Below are 13,701 nucleotides of genomic sequence, written 5' to 3'. Positions count from 1 at the left end.
TATACAACAATACAATTTGTTTTGTAAAACTGTTCAGAGATAACAAGGCAATATGGGATCAGAGTACAGTGTTTTTTTACACCAAAATATACTTGCACCTTATAAAGAAACCCTGTCCCAACAATAACGACGACAATGGGAGTGATTGACAATAACATTAAATTTAACAGTTCAATAGGCCGTGCCTTAACAGTGTACTATATACGTATGTTTAAACTTGTTTCCTTACAGCCAGATGTTGGGACATTTGCTTGGGGCCCTGCAGTGGATAAAAATTTTACAGTCCCAGGTAATGACTGGTACGAGGACTGGTTACAGCAAGACTGGCACATTTTACCCGACCTACCACTGAAACTTTACGAGCGTAATCATCATCACCCAAATCTACGGTACCTTACCGGGGTAAATCGTGATGAAGCAGCTAAGATGGTTTGTAAGTACATGTATACAGTTACAACAAAAAATCACCTAATTGAATAAAAGTAGTATACGTACCTGCCGAATCAAGTCTACTACAGACTTAGGATAGTAAATAAAGTTACAGAAGATGTAATAAAACTGCTTTAATTTTAAATCTTTCATATTGCTCAGTGGAGTTATACAGTATGCTAATAGAAGACAGTTTTAATCATCTAAGCCAAACCTTACTTAGATGCAAAGGAGAAAAATTCCCCCATGATTCACAGAAAACTTCTAAACTGAAAGTACATAATTAGTATACGGGAACATTGCCATTAGACCTAGCACTTTGGGTATCAAGTACAGTACAGATTGTTTTTGAAGATTGTGACCTACCATTCATATTGTTAATTTGACTAAATATGTAACTGGTTCATCAGCAAAATGTTTGCAATTTTTTAACTGATTCCAGTCAAAACCATTATTCCCTTTAGCCATAAAAAAATATGTTTCATGTTTAAACAGTTATGAAATTGATTTCCCCCTCACTGCTTTTCATTTGGCTTGTATTGTCTTCAAGGGATCTATATTGGATATGACCTAGTACTTATCTCTAGTATGTATGTAGTATATTTCACTGAAATATCTTCTGAATAATTTAAAATATTGTAATAACATCTGATATTTCTTTGTCTTTTGTACAGATGATGATAATCGTCTCCTGCGAAACAATTATGAAGTAACCGAAACTTTCTTTAATGAAAGAATAAAGGAATGGGTGAAACACTACAACTATTCCCTTAATCCTGAAGGTGCTTTTGATGCTATTAAGTGGATGTATACGTTCAAACCAGATCCGCTTAATACTACGCATATACGAGAACAATACGTCAATGTAAGTAACAGCCTAACTACAGTTTTTGTTTAACTATAGGAGCCATTCAGTCTTTATAACATTGGAAGGTTGCAGCAAGAGCATATTTATGTGGCTCACACAGCTGTATACAGTATTAGAGCCAGCTATGTAAAATCAGTTCCACAGTATTCAAAAGAATTTTCCTTTAATATAACATCTCTCTCATACTTAGACAGTATGTATAATTGACTGGTAGTGTAATTACATTCTTTGGATTGTATGCAGAACTTTTTATTATCACTAACAAATGTTATCAAACTGTTTTCCATATTTTTATGAGTTTGAGCAGTTTGCTTAACATAAGTCTACAATAAAGAATGTCCACTGAATGAGCTCGATTATAACTCCAAGTCACAGCTTAATAGTAGTATGTGCTGGTAAGGAAGTGAGTGAGCAAGTGCATAGAAGATCACTGTTAACTGGACTTGTGTCTCAAGGTTCAACTAACAACTGATCCAGTAAAGGAAGAATGTATCACCAAACCTCTTTCGTAGGAAGGATCCTAACATCATTATCCGGTGAAATATGTTTATACACTGACGATAAGCCAACAGCCACTGATAATACTCAGGATGTTGCTTTTCCAACAAAATTTTACCATAATAAACCCACTATGTACTGTACAGTCAAATATAGTTTGTTCTAAGGATATCAATTAAGGCTAGTATATTAATCTGAATAACTGAATTTTGCATACCAGAAACATCCTCACTTGGCACTGTAGCAAGAAAATGCTATAATTCTAAATGGTAGCTACAACTTCACCAGAATTACTAATAAAAAATTTTGGCAAATGTAAAAAATAAGTCTTCACATACACAGTAATATTTCCCTACGTTTTTCTAGATGCTGTCTGATGCATTATACAAATCTGGGGTGGACCAACTTGTAAAAGTATTGGTGAATTCTACCTCCAAGTCCAGTGTCCCTACATACTACTACTTGCTCAATACAACTGTGGAAGCTCTCAAGTTACCCTTCTGGAGAGAGGTAAGTTTCTGATTAACCCTTTCAAACACCAGTTACTTATTACTATAGTACTTTAACATTGTTATACTATACCTTACAGTATTTTGTATAATTTGTATGCAGTACACAACCTTTTCTTGGATGAGTCAATATCTTAGTCTCAAGCTTCTGTAAACTGTGCTCATGACTAAAATTGAAAACATCACCACCACATATATATGTTCAAGTTTTTTGTCATTTTTGTTTACAGTTTACCCGACAAATATCAGTAAATACATACCCATTTTTACGTATGACATTATTTTCTTCCAGATTCCAAATAATATTGAATATTACTTTATAACTGGAGCTCCTTTCATGGATCCAGACTTCTACCCTGAGAATATGCGGGTATCCCGTAACCAGTGGGGAGAAGGTGATAGAAATATGTCACACTTCATGATGAAAACATTTGCAAACTTTGCAAAATGGGGGTATGTATTAAAAGGAGCCATTTGTTGCAAAAGCTGTTCTGTTATACTTTGTAAGATGATGATCTGCATATACAGGCGGTCCCCGGGTTACAACGGGGGTTCCGTTCTTAAGATGCGTCGTAAGCCGAAAATCGTCGTAAGCCAGAACATCGTCAAAAATCCTAAGAAAACCTTACTTTTAATGCTTTGGGTGCATTGAAAACTATGTAAACTGCATTCTTATGGCATTTTTCATAAAAAATCTTTCAAATATTGATTATTTTGCATTTTTGGTGTCATATTTCATCTGCCAGATGAGCATTGTAGGCGTCGTAACCCTGGAACATGCGTCGTAACCCTGGAAATAATGTCTGATGAATATAATTGAAAAGCGTTGTAACCTCGGAACGTCGTAAGTCGAGACCGTCGTAACCCGGGGACTGCCTGTATACTGTACTTGTGTGTTATTTACATGGATACTGACTATCGAAAAAAAAAGTATCTGATACTTTTCTCTTTTTATTGTTTCAGAAATCCTACCCAGGTCCAGATACCAATTATGAAGGTTAACTGGGAGCCAGTTCTGGAAGGAAACCTAAAATATTTAAGTATCAATACAACATTCAATACCAGTATGCATTACAATTACAGGCAAACATACAACTCATTTTGGTCAATGTACATGCCGCAGGTAGTGCGAGAGTGGGTACCTACAGTACCTCCGCCTATCAATGTAAGTAAAATTGAATTGCTACTGATCATGTTTCCTGTTATATTAAATTGTCAAGTTCTAAAGGCATTTAGTCAAGAATCCAATCTTGATACAGTATTTTTTATATTTATATCAGGTGATTTTAAACTTATGAATCTCTAATTTGCAAATACTTTAGTTTCTGCTATATACTATGCTGAACTGGGTTGCTTTTGACTATAATTTTCTGTCACTATTATATCTACAATGTTATGACACTGGATATCTAGGTCATATTGTGCTAGTTAACAAGAATTGAAAACAAATATGTTATGTAAATACAAATAAATGCTGTACTTCTATTATTGGCTACTTTCCATCAGTTCTAAGTGATTAAACAGAAATAGTAATTCAGCAAAGACAATATAGCGTTTTGGAGATGTCTTCTGCTGTATCTTTCTTTCCTATGTGGCCATTCTACTCTGCAGAAACACTTATACTACTCGTACTATATATTAAAAAATTATGGTGACTTCACATCACATCCAAAGATAATTAGCCAACAGCAATGAAGATCCCTCACCTTCTAAATGATAAATTTTCTCCATCAGCCTTGGATTCAACTTAGTCAACCCATTGTTGCTTCATTCTACGGTGCCATGGCATTCTGTGTGGTGTTACTGGTCATACTATTTGTGTGCTGCGGCCTCTGGAAATCTGCCAAAAGGTATGTGATATATCCAGTCCTACTCTTTTTCTAGGTTACAGAATTCAAAAGTGTACATAATCACAATAGGGATTTGATATTTCCAGGCTAAGACAATACAGTATATTTGCCATGTTTAATTTTAAATTGTAAACCATGTCTCCATTATATGAAAAGTAACAACCACTTCACAGCGTACATAAGAGAACTATCATGGTCGTTATTTAAAACAAAGGAAAATGTGGTTCAATAAAACTCATTTGGCTAAACTTAGCTACAAATGATTATGTGTACATAACGCATTTCTGAATATACTTCAGAAATAGGTCAGGAGGATGCACTACTTACAAAAATAACTTCACAAAAACATTACAATCTAATTTCTAGTTATCTAATTATTCCTGTTGCTACTATACTACTACTACAACTACTACCAGTACTACTGCCACTATTTAATTATTGGTGCAATTTTAAGAAATTCATACATATGCTAGTCTGATTGACTTGGATTCGCATCCAACATTAACCTTCCTATTATCCAAGTAATTGTAACAGTTTGGAAATTTCACTAAATGATAAAAAGTAAAATTATATGAATCAGGCAATCCTCTGTTTTTTAGATACAGTACTATAATATTCCACGCCTACCCACAAAATATCAAGCATTAATAGGTCTCTTTTAGTCTTAATGATGCAGACTATTTGCCTAGCTAATACTGCTTGCTTTATATATCTGTACAACATGACTACTGACACCACTGAACTACTTTCTGAGGATTTAGAAAAATATCAGAAATAACTGACAACTCTTTACCGTACTTTATCAAGTAGCAATTCTTTATTCCAATGGATACCTGAATAGCGACCATTGTTGTAAGTATACTGCATGACATTAATATATTTTACCACTAATGTGGTCATGTGCATGTAATGTTCTGGTAATGAATTCATAATGTCTATCCCTGGTACAGTTTTGTTACTCTGATTTTTGTGCATTTTTCATTGGAGGAGGTGCTAACTTCGAAACAGTTCTGCTTTGTGTTATGGATCTTATAACTTTGGTTAACTAAGCAGGGTACAAGCTTCTACATAAGAGTATGTACACTAGCACAGAAGAAATATGTATTTTATAAGTAAAATAGCAGCATTAAAAAAATTAAAATGGAAGTGATCACTGAGACACAATCTTGCCATTACTTCTGTCAAGTGTGCACTCTTGCAACTGATGAGAAAATTGAGCTTGAAATATTGAATCTGCCTATACTCCAGAATGATTGCAACATCAAAACAGAATAATAATTGCATGTAACAGATATGGGGTGCAAGAGTACTTTGTTTTGTTAAGATACAGTGTATCATTCCAATGAAATAATTTCACATTTATCATACAGTTATGTTAGGAAATTCTTGCTTTCTAAATGGTCTAGGAAGTATATTAATTTTGTAGTTTAATGATGACTTATGTATCATAATTTTGTAGATGCTATACCAGTAGTAATGGGCTTACTATGCATACAGTAACTAATATGTTGTATTGATTTATATCTCCACTGAGTATCAATAGCCTTACCTGTATAAGTTATCATAACTAAAAGTAGATAGTTGATGAAAACATCCATTCACACGTCTGCTCAATATGAGAACCAAGGGTAGAAAAAAACATATTTCGTGGCACATATTTTGAAGATAAAAGCCTCTACATTCTAATAACCCCTCACTAAAGTCCTCCTCCTACTCCAGACAACGGAACAAGGCGCTGACAGACCTGGTGTTTTACAAAACGGAAACGGAGGCCCTAAGCATTGGTGACAGCAAAGACGATGCAGTACGAGAGTATCTAGAGAAACTGGATCAGCTTCCTCCCACTAGATCGGTGACACCAAGCACCAATGTTTAGTTTTGATCCAAGTAACACTACACAGTAAATCTCGTGGGTTTGTTCTGTTATAAGCACCACGGCAACATGCAGGTTTTTCCGAGGAAAAAGTACGGGTGCGAAGAAGTGGTTGTTACTTTTAACGCCGATGGCTCTCATTGGTAAATTAGTGTAATTTCTTATAGGGATACTATTAGTCTTAATATCCCTGTTTATACCTGTCCTTATATTTCGAATTTACTGAGGTTTTTGTTTTTTCCAGGCAAAGAAATAAAGCCTTGGATGATCTTCAATATTATTCAACAGACAATTTGAATCCTGCGCAAGATGACGACTACAAGGTACGAGAGTACCTTGATAAGTTGTCAAATAATAACCATGAGGAGCCTCTACCATCTAGATCTATCACTCCAAACACATTAATATCCACAGATCAGAGTACACATCATGATCAGAATGAAATGACAGCTTTCAAAACACATGATCAATATATGGCAAAGTCAGTGGACGCGCTGAATTATCCTTCTCGTCAAGGCCAGCCAAACGGTCGAATGACTAAGTCTACGGATAACATAATTGAAAATTACAATGTTTATCCTCATTCCCCAACACCAACAGAGAAGTCAGAAAAGCCGGCAAGACAACCAATTGAAAATTACAACGTCTATCCTCATTCCCCAACACCTACGGAGAAGTCAGAAAAGCCGGCAAGGCAGCCAATTGAAAATTACAACGTCTATCATCATTCCCCAACACCTACAGAGAAGTCAGAAAAGCCGGCAAGGCAGCCAATTGAAAATTACAACGTCTATCATCATTCCCCAACACCTACGGAGAAGTCAGAAAAGCCGGCAAGGCAGCCAATTGAAAATTACAACGTCTATCCTCATTCTCCAGCAACAACAGAAAAGATAGAGAAGCCAACACAGCGACCAATCACCCCCATTTCTATTCTCGAGTCTGAGCCAAATGGACGAATGTTCACGTGTACCATATTACAATCCTCTGTCAACAACAACAACACCAGGACACAACCAGTGACACCAGTCCCAGCTGTACGAACCTCCAGGTCTACTACTACGATATCATCCAATGCAGGTCTACTACACACAGACCTGTAATTCAGTGCAAATATTAATTTAAGTACCTTATTGCTCTAAAATGGCATTTCCACTTCATTTGGTGAGTTGTTTTAAACTCACTTGATAACCAAAAATGGCCCTAGGCTTTGAGAAATGTTCTCACAGTTATAAAGGTGCAGCAGCATTCCAGTTTGTTAACTTTTCTGTTTTGTATTAGAGTTAAGATTTAGATTTAGCTGATAGCAATAGAAAGTGATGCCTGAGTAGTACTGTGGCCTTCCTAGTGCCAAAAATGATGATTCTTTAATGTGTCTGTAAGTGAAATTAACCACAGCTTGAAACTGGCAAAGCAATATGACACAAACTTTAACTAGTGCATTGGGCAAAGACATTTGTCATAGTTGCTGTTATATACAGCATATATAACATTTCATTAACTCGGCTAGTTGTGTTTTCATTTAACTACAGTGCCTATACATGAGGAAAGTATCCATAATGAAAAATATAATTACTGATAATGTCTTCATGGAATATTTACCACCAAGCATCATGAAAGCTTCACAAAATTAAGTTCTCTTTATATCTTACCATGCTTCGATTGCTGTTCCCAGTAGGAGCCAGAAGTACCATGTGAATATGTATACGTATCTCTTTCAAAACATGTACTACAATGCCGTGTACACAAGAAATAAGGACACTGACTGTAACCTACTCGAAAAGAATCAATTAGGCCATTAAATTATGAGGCTCATTCTTTACAAAACTTGCCCAAAGAATTTGTTATGCTGCCCTAATGCTTATTAGCATATTGGCATTTGTATCAGTGAATTTGCAAATATACAGTCTGCTTAATTTAAAATATACTGAGAATTTACAGTTAACAGGGTGCTTATGAAGACTGGAACAGTTATTTGTGAATAGCTTCAAAAGGTCTTAAATACATGTACCGTGGTATCATCATCGTCTGAGGAATGCTACGAATGCTTTACTTTATTAAATCTTTTAACACTTATTAAAGAATGACTAGAGGATTCTAGGCCATACAAAAACTTTTTTTAAGGCATATTTGTATTCTTTCAGTGCCATACCAAAATTGTCATAAATTTACTCACTGCCAGTCCATGAACCAAAAGGCCATACGTATCTACAAAAATCTGTTTTGAAGATAGGAGTGTGTGATTCTCTTTGTTTTCATCTTACAATTTTCTCTATAGAATGCCCCATATTCCTGCATTTGGCTGCACTTGCTCTTCAGAGACAAATGCATCAAAAAGTTTTCCAAAAATGCATGGCACCAATGCAAGTCCAATAAAAATACAAATATCATTTTCTTTCAAGCTCAAAATCAGTTTCCAGAATAACAAGTAATGGCCTACAATGATTAAATTTCCTCAAACTACAATTCTTTATGAAAAACATGAGCTATTATTGTCACAAAAATATCTTTACACCTTATAACTAACAATCAGTATCTCTTACTTAAAAGCTCAGTACTAACCTGCTTTTGTATCAAATGATGTACTGGACTGAGCATTAGCAGCACTATTACAATAATTTATTTCCTTTTTTTAAAAACACAATGTAACTGGCATACAACTAATGAACTTCACTGTGTTTTTTGTACATAAGCTTACAATGTTCATTTTTTACGTGTATGTTAGCCGTTGCTGATGAAGACTGTACTTGGTGTTAAAATTGTATAGTCACACATAAGGAAAAAAAAAAAAAAAAGACTTATATAGTTAAATGCAGAAACTTCTTGCTAGTTCAGTAGACTTACTTTCATAATGCGTGTTGATTTTTAAGCATTATGTGGAAACTAAACCAAATTTAAAAAGTCAGGTATTCAGTTAGTGCCCAACTCTTTTTTTCACCAAGATAATTTTTTACACATTAAGTAAAAGAGTACCCTTACCATTTTCACATAAAAATAGGTACACTATATACACTGCCAAAATAAAAATTCAACAGAAATTTGAAACACTCATAGAAATCCAAAAGCTGAAACCTGAAGCATTCCTGAAGTTTATTCCTGCCAAAACATAAAATAACTGGCAATCATTATTAATATTCATTCCACTACAAATAACCTTACTCTAATTACGGACAGAATTTGTTGTAAAGTCTTGGGTATATTTGTATTACTAAATATTTTTGTAATAAGATTTTCACGTTCTTAGCAATTTAATGAAGTTTGCAGAATCAAAGGCAACAAGAAAGAAGCAACTCAAAAAACTGAAATTATTTAAAATGTCTTAACTTTTTTTCATAGATTAACATTGGTCACAATGCTACAACCCTCACAGTCATTAAATGTTGTCAATGAATGGACAAATGGTAACAATTGATTGTCTTAATTGCAATGGTTACTGAAACTGCCAGTTGTGTCAAAATGTCTAATACAGTTGTAATCACTTGTATATTATTATGTTAATTATATGCAAAATGAAGAGCAATTTAAGTGTTTGTAACACACTGCTCATTTGGTTAAGTGCTTAGCATTTTCAATCAGCATTTCCTTGCCACATATCAGTAGCAATAGGTTAGTAAGTAATTCCTGGTTTTAAAAAGCACTTCTATATTATAAGTCCTATAAATAATAAGAGGAAAAGCATCCAATTTCATCTTGCAAAAGCGACTAAACTTTGAAGACGAAAACAAAACAATTTTTCCAAAGTGTTAAGAGGAGTCTTTTCAATTACCTATTTCCTGATGAACACTGATGCTCGTTTGAGGTTCAAACAGTACTTTAAACTGTATCACTTGAAAAGAATTCATTATTATTCATGACCGTTAAACGAAGATGATAATATTGATTTCGATTCATCAGTGAGCTAAAACCTTACTTGGTGGCAACTTTCAACTGCCCACTTTAAAAGTGGAAATTTTCATTGTAACTTAAGTTTAAGATTAAATATTAACTCTAAGTCTTAACAAGCATTGCATTTGAAAATAAACCACACATGACATAATACTTTTGTAAATATGTATTCTTCTACAAATTTTGTAAATAAATATTCCTAAGATATAGCCTGTTTTTATTTCACCTTTAATTCCAGGTTGCTAAGTTTTAACAAGGAATAACATCAGTTGTCTAATATAAAAGTACATCAAGATAAGTACTACTCTAAATTCTGAAAATTTAAATAAAAATTATAAAGAAAAATGTTATCTGAAACAAACTGTGAATTTTCATGACTAAAAGTAGGTCAATACAAAGATATGTAATAAATCCTTGATAACCGTGTATCATATTAATGGCGGACACTGCAAATGAGCATAGAATAGTGGGCTTGTGAGCTATTGTGTGCAAATGACTTTGTGTTGAAAGCAGAATCAAAGGACAGAGTGAATGGGAGATGAGAGCATTCCTAGTCTACATAAAGAATATGGAGACTGGAAAATGGGCAAAATAACATATTCCCTTTGTGGTCTCTTGTTGCAGGGTTGATTGATTTATCATTTTGGCACACATGCCAAGCACTGGAGCAACTAAGGCCATTCAGCACTGAAACCGAAATTGAGTGGAAACGTTTGAAAGGTGCAACAGGAGGAAAACCTCGCAGCTGCATATGAATCAATTATCATGAGAGGGTGGACAGTAAGATGGGAGAGAGAGAATATGAAGGGAGGTACAGTAAGAAGAATGAAAGGGGGTTGCAGTTAGGGGCCGAAGGGATGCTGCAAAGAGCCATAAGTAATGCCTACATTGCACCGCATGAGGTGCATTGACGGCACTAACCCCATACGGGGGCTTTTGGGACAGGGATTCAACATACACCAGTCTCATAATTTGTGGGCAGTAAACTTAATTTGCTACATTATAAGGATTTTTATAGGACAACAGTTCTGAAGGGCTTCAGTAACACTTTAGTTACTGAAAATAACAATTCCTGGGAGGCATATTTTTAGTCAAGTAATGTGTTAAATTTATTATGCTCAGTACTGCTGTTAAAACAGAAACACTATCTGATGAAGAGAATCAATTTGTTCTAATAGGCGACATGACTAAGTAAATCCTAGGCCTGTATGAACTTTGTAATTGCATAATGGTATTTTGCATATTACATGTTTTTGATTTTTCAGGAACAGGCATCACTTTTGGATACAAAATGCACATGAGTACATGAAGGGGGTAATTGTAATTCTGGAGGACATCTGTCTTGAATTGGAACCACCCTTTGATGGATAAAGAATTCATGTTGGTTCTATACCTGATTCTATACCTGACAGGCTGTTAATTTTGTTGTTAAACATATCTGGTACACTTGGTTTTCTTGGGTTTTTACAGGATGATGAGAAGGAGTAGAGAATATACTAACTCTCTGACCCAATTTTAGATTGGCCAGTCTTACTTGAATTAATCCTGTTTTTTTCTTTTTATTCTAGTGGTATCATCTCAACACGTGATTTTTGCCTTGGGCACCCAGCTACCATAAAAAATATCCCACCTGATGCTTAATACTATTACAGAAGGAGGTCCCTTTCTGTAAACACAGCTACACACCTAATATGATTCAATCATGGTCTTTTTTTTTTCTCTTTGATACACTGCTCTTTCCTTCTTTTCTTTTATATATTTTCATGTTCTCTCCTTACTGCATACACATACTACAATAATTGGTGGACAATAATTGGTGAATTCTCTGAAAGAAATGACTTGCATTCATAAATGGTTAGTTTCTGGATACATATTCATCTGAAAACCTGCAGCTCAGAAAGGGTCTGAAATGGATAAATTTACAAACTAAAAATACCAAACATTTGTATTTTATATCTGCTGACAGCAATAAGTCATTCTCTAAGCAGAGGAAAGACATGACTTGAGGAAAGGGGAAGGAAAACTGGCTTCATACTTATCAAGTCCCTATTTGCAAAGAATGCAATATCAGAAGTGGGTGCTGATCACATGTCATTCTGAATTGCTTACTTTTTCTGCTTGTGAGGGCTAAAAACTTGTAAGGTAAAAGCGTAAATAATTTTCATTGATCTTTAACTCGTAAGCAAATACAAAAAGACTTTCAGCCCTCTAAAAGACTATATTTTGATTTCACTCGATTCTTCACAAAACACTAAATACATAAATTGTGTTGCAAGCCAAAGGTCAAGTATGCCTGCTATTATCTGTCCATTTTATAATCTCAATAATTACCTGTACCTAAATATTAAGTATAGTAATTAATAACTACACTCTATACCATGCATACAGTGTTCTAAGATGGCCGAGATCCTTGTGTCAGAATAAAAAGACAGTTCATATAGAGTTAGTATTTAATATAAAAATACAGTATAACTTTATTAACAACATATACAACCCTCTAAAATTAATTCTACTTTCATATAAGCACCTACCGTTACCTGATACTCCTAAGGTTATTTAAAGGTTCATTACACCCTGCATGTACAACATATTTCAAAGAGTCAGAGTCACTTACGAGAATGGAAATCAGAAACCAAGGATCCTACAAAAATAAAAGTGTGTGTGCATATGAGTACTTCTACAGCAAGACATATACAGACACCACTATCTTACAAATGAGTTACATTGCAGATGGCTGCTTGTATGTTGAATTATTTGCATCTTCATGACTAAGTACAGTATGATATAAAATCAATGCAATACTGTATGTTACACTGTACATATAATACTGTATGTACAAATTAAGTTTGTGATCCCGTTGTTTACATCTCTGAATGTTTGTAAGTAGAGTGGTGTCTGTAACTACTACTATAGTCTACATAACATTGAAATTAGAAAATACCTCAAGTCATCTTTAGCAATAATATACATTTTCATGATAAATTTATCATTTGGATACTTACCTACTGTTCAAGATAGCTTACATCTCCTTGCCTATCGGCACAGAGATATAAACTATCTTGATCAGTAGGTAAAACGCATTCAAAATATGTTTCTATTATTAGTAGTACACTTTACCACAGCATAATAAGTATTACATAAATAACAGCAACCAAATAAAGTGTATACATCATGAAAAACAACATAGTTTAATCTTAACTATTATTAAATACAATGTTTTCTACAACAACAAAAAAAATTTTGTGCAACATTTTTCTTCTAAGAACAAGCAACCTAAAGTCCTCCTCTAATAATAACCAAAAGAAAACAGTGAATAAGGGAAAAGAAAAAAGGGTGGGAACTTATCCATAAAGGCAGCAAGAGACTTTACGATAAAAGATCAAATGAATGAAGTTTAAAGTATCAGAAAAGCAGAAGTAGATCTCATGATTAGGAAGGGGTAGAGTAGGAGGATCAAGTCAACTGGAATCTCTGATAGAAGAATTAGTGAAAAAACAAAGGAAGAACAGTGTGGCTTTTCCACTACAAAAGCAAGCTATAGATACATCAGGATAGATGAAAGGAAGGAAATTTTGCTTGCAGAAGTTCCGATAACTTTACTGGTCAAGGAAAATACATATTTTTGGTTGGAAATTTGATTAGAACATTAGATGAAAAGATTTATATCTCAAAAGTAGAGTGGTACAAAGATTCACAGCACATAATAAAAGAAGTGTAAAAGTAGGAGATAACATAAATCATTCATTAGCCCGCTCTCTTAGTTTGAAGGAGGAAAATTTACAGCAAAAG

The 13,701-nt window shown here is 34.3% G+C and overlaps 2 protein-coding genes across 3 annotated transcripts in view; one reads left to right on the top strand and one right to left on the bottom strand.

The window, feature by feature from the left end:
• Positions 1–10,121, top strand: part of LOC135222751 (neuroligin-1-like) — a 39,324-nt gene extending 29,203 nt beyond the window's left edge. Inside the window, exons 7-13 of the mRNA XM_064261001.1 lie at positions 232–433; positions 1,104–1,294; positions 2,162–2,305; positions 2,597–2,757; positions 3,268–3,469; positions 4,039–4,154; positions 6,272–10,121. Of these exons, the coding sequence (XP_064117071.1) occupies positions 232–433; positions 1,104–1,294; positions 2,162–2,305; positions 2,597–2,757; positions 3,268–3,469; positions 4,039–4,154; positions 6,272–7,130 (1,875 nt within the window). The 3' untranslated portion in view covers positions 7,131–10,121. The remainder of the gene's footprint in view (positions 1–231; positions 434–1,103; positions 1,295–2,161; positions 2,306–2,596; positions 2,758–3,267; positions 3,470–4,038; positions 4,155–6,271) is intronic.
• The window catches only part of LOC135222753 (putative methyltransferase DDB_G0268948), a 122,487-nt gene that overhangs the window by 49,357 nt on the left and 59,429 nt on the right, over positions 1–13,701 (bottom strand). The window lies entirely within an intron of this gene.

This window comes from Macrobrachium nipponense, chromosome 8, assembly GCF_015104395.2.
Source record: "Macrobrachium nipponense isolate FS-2020 chromosome 8, ASM1510439v2, whole genome shotgun sequence".
Lineage (NCBI taxonomy): Eukaryota > Metazoa > Arthropoda > Malacostraca > Decapoda > Palaemonidae > Macrobrachium > Macrobrachium nipponense.
This window is presented reverse-complemented; position numbering and strand designations above follow the sequence as displayed.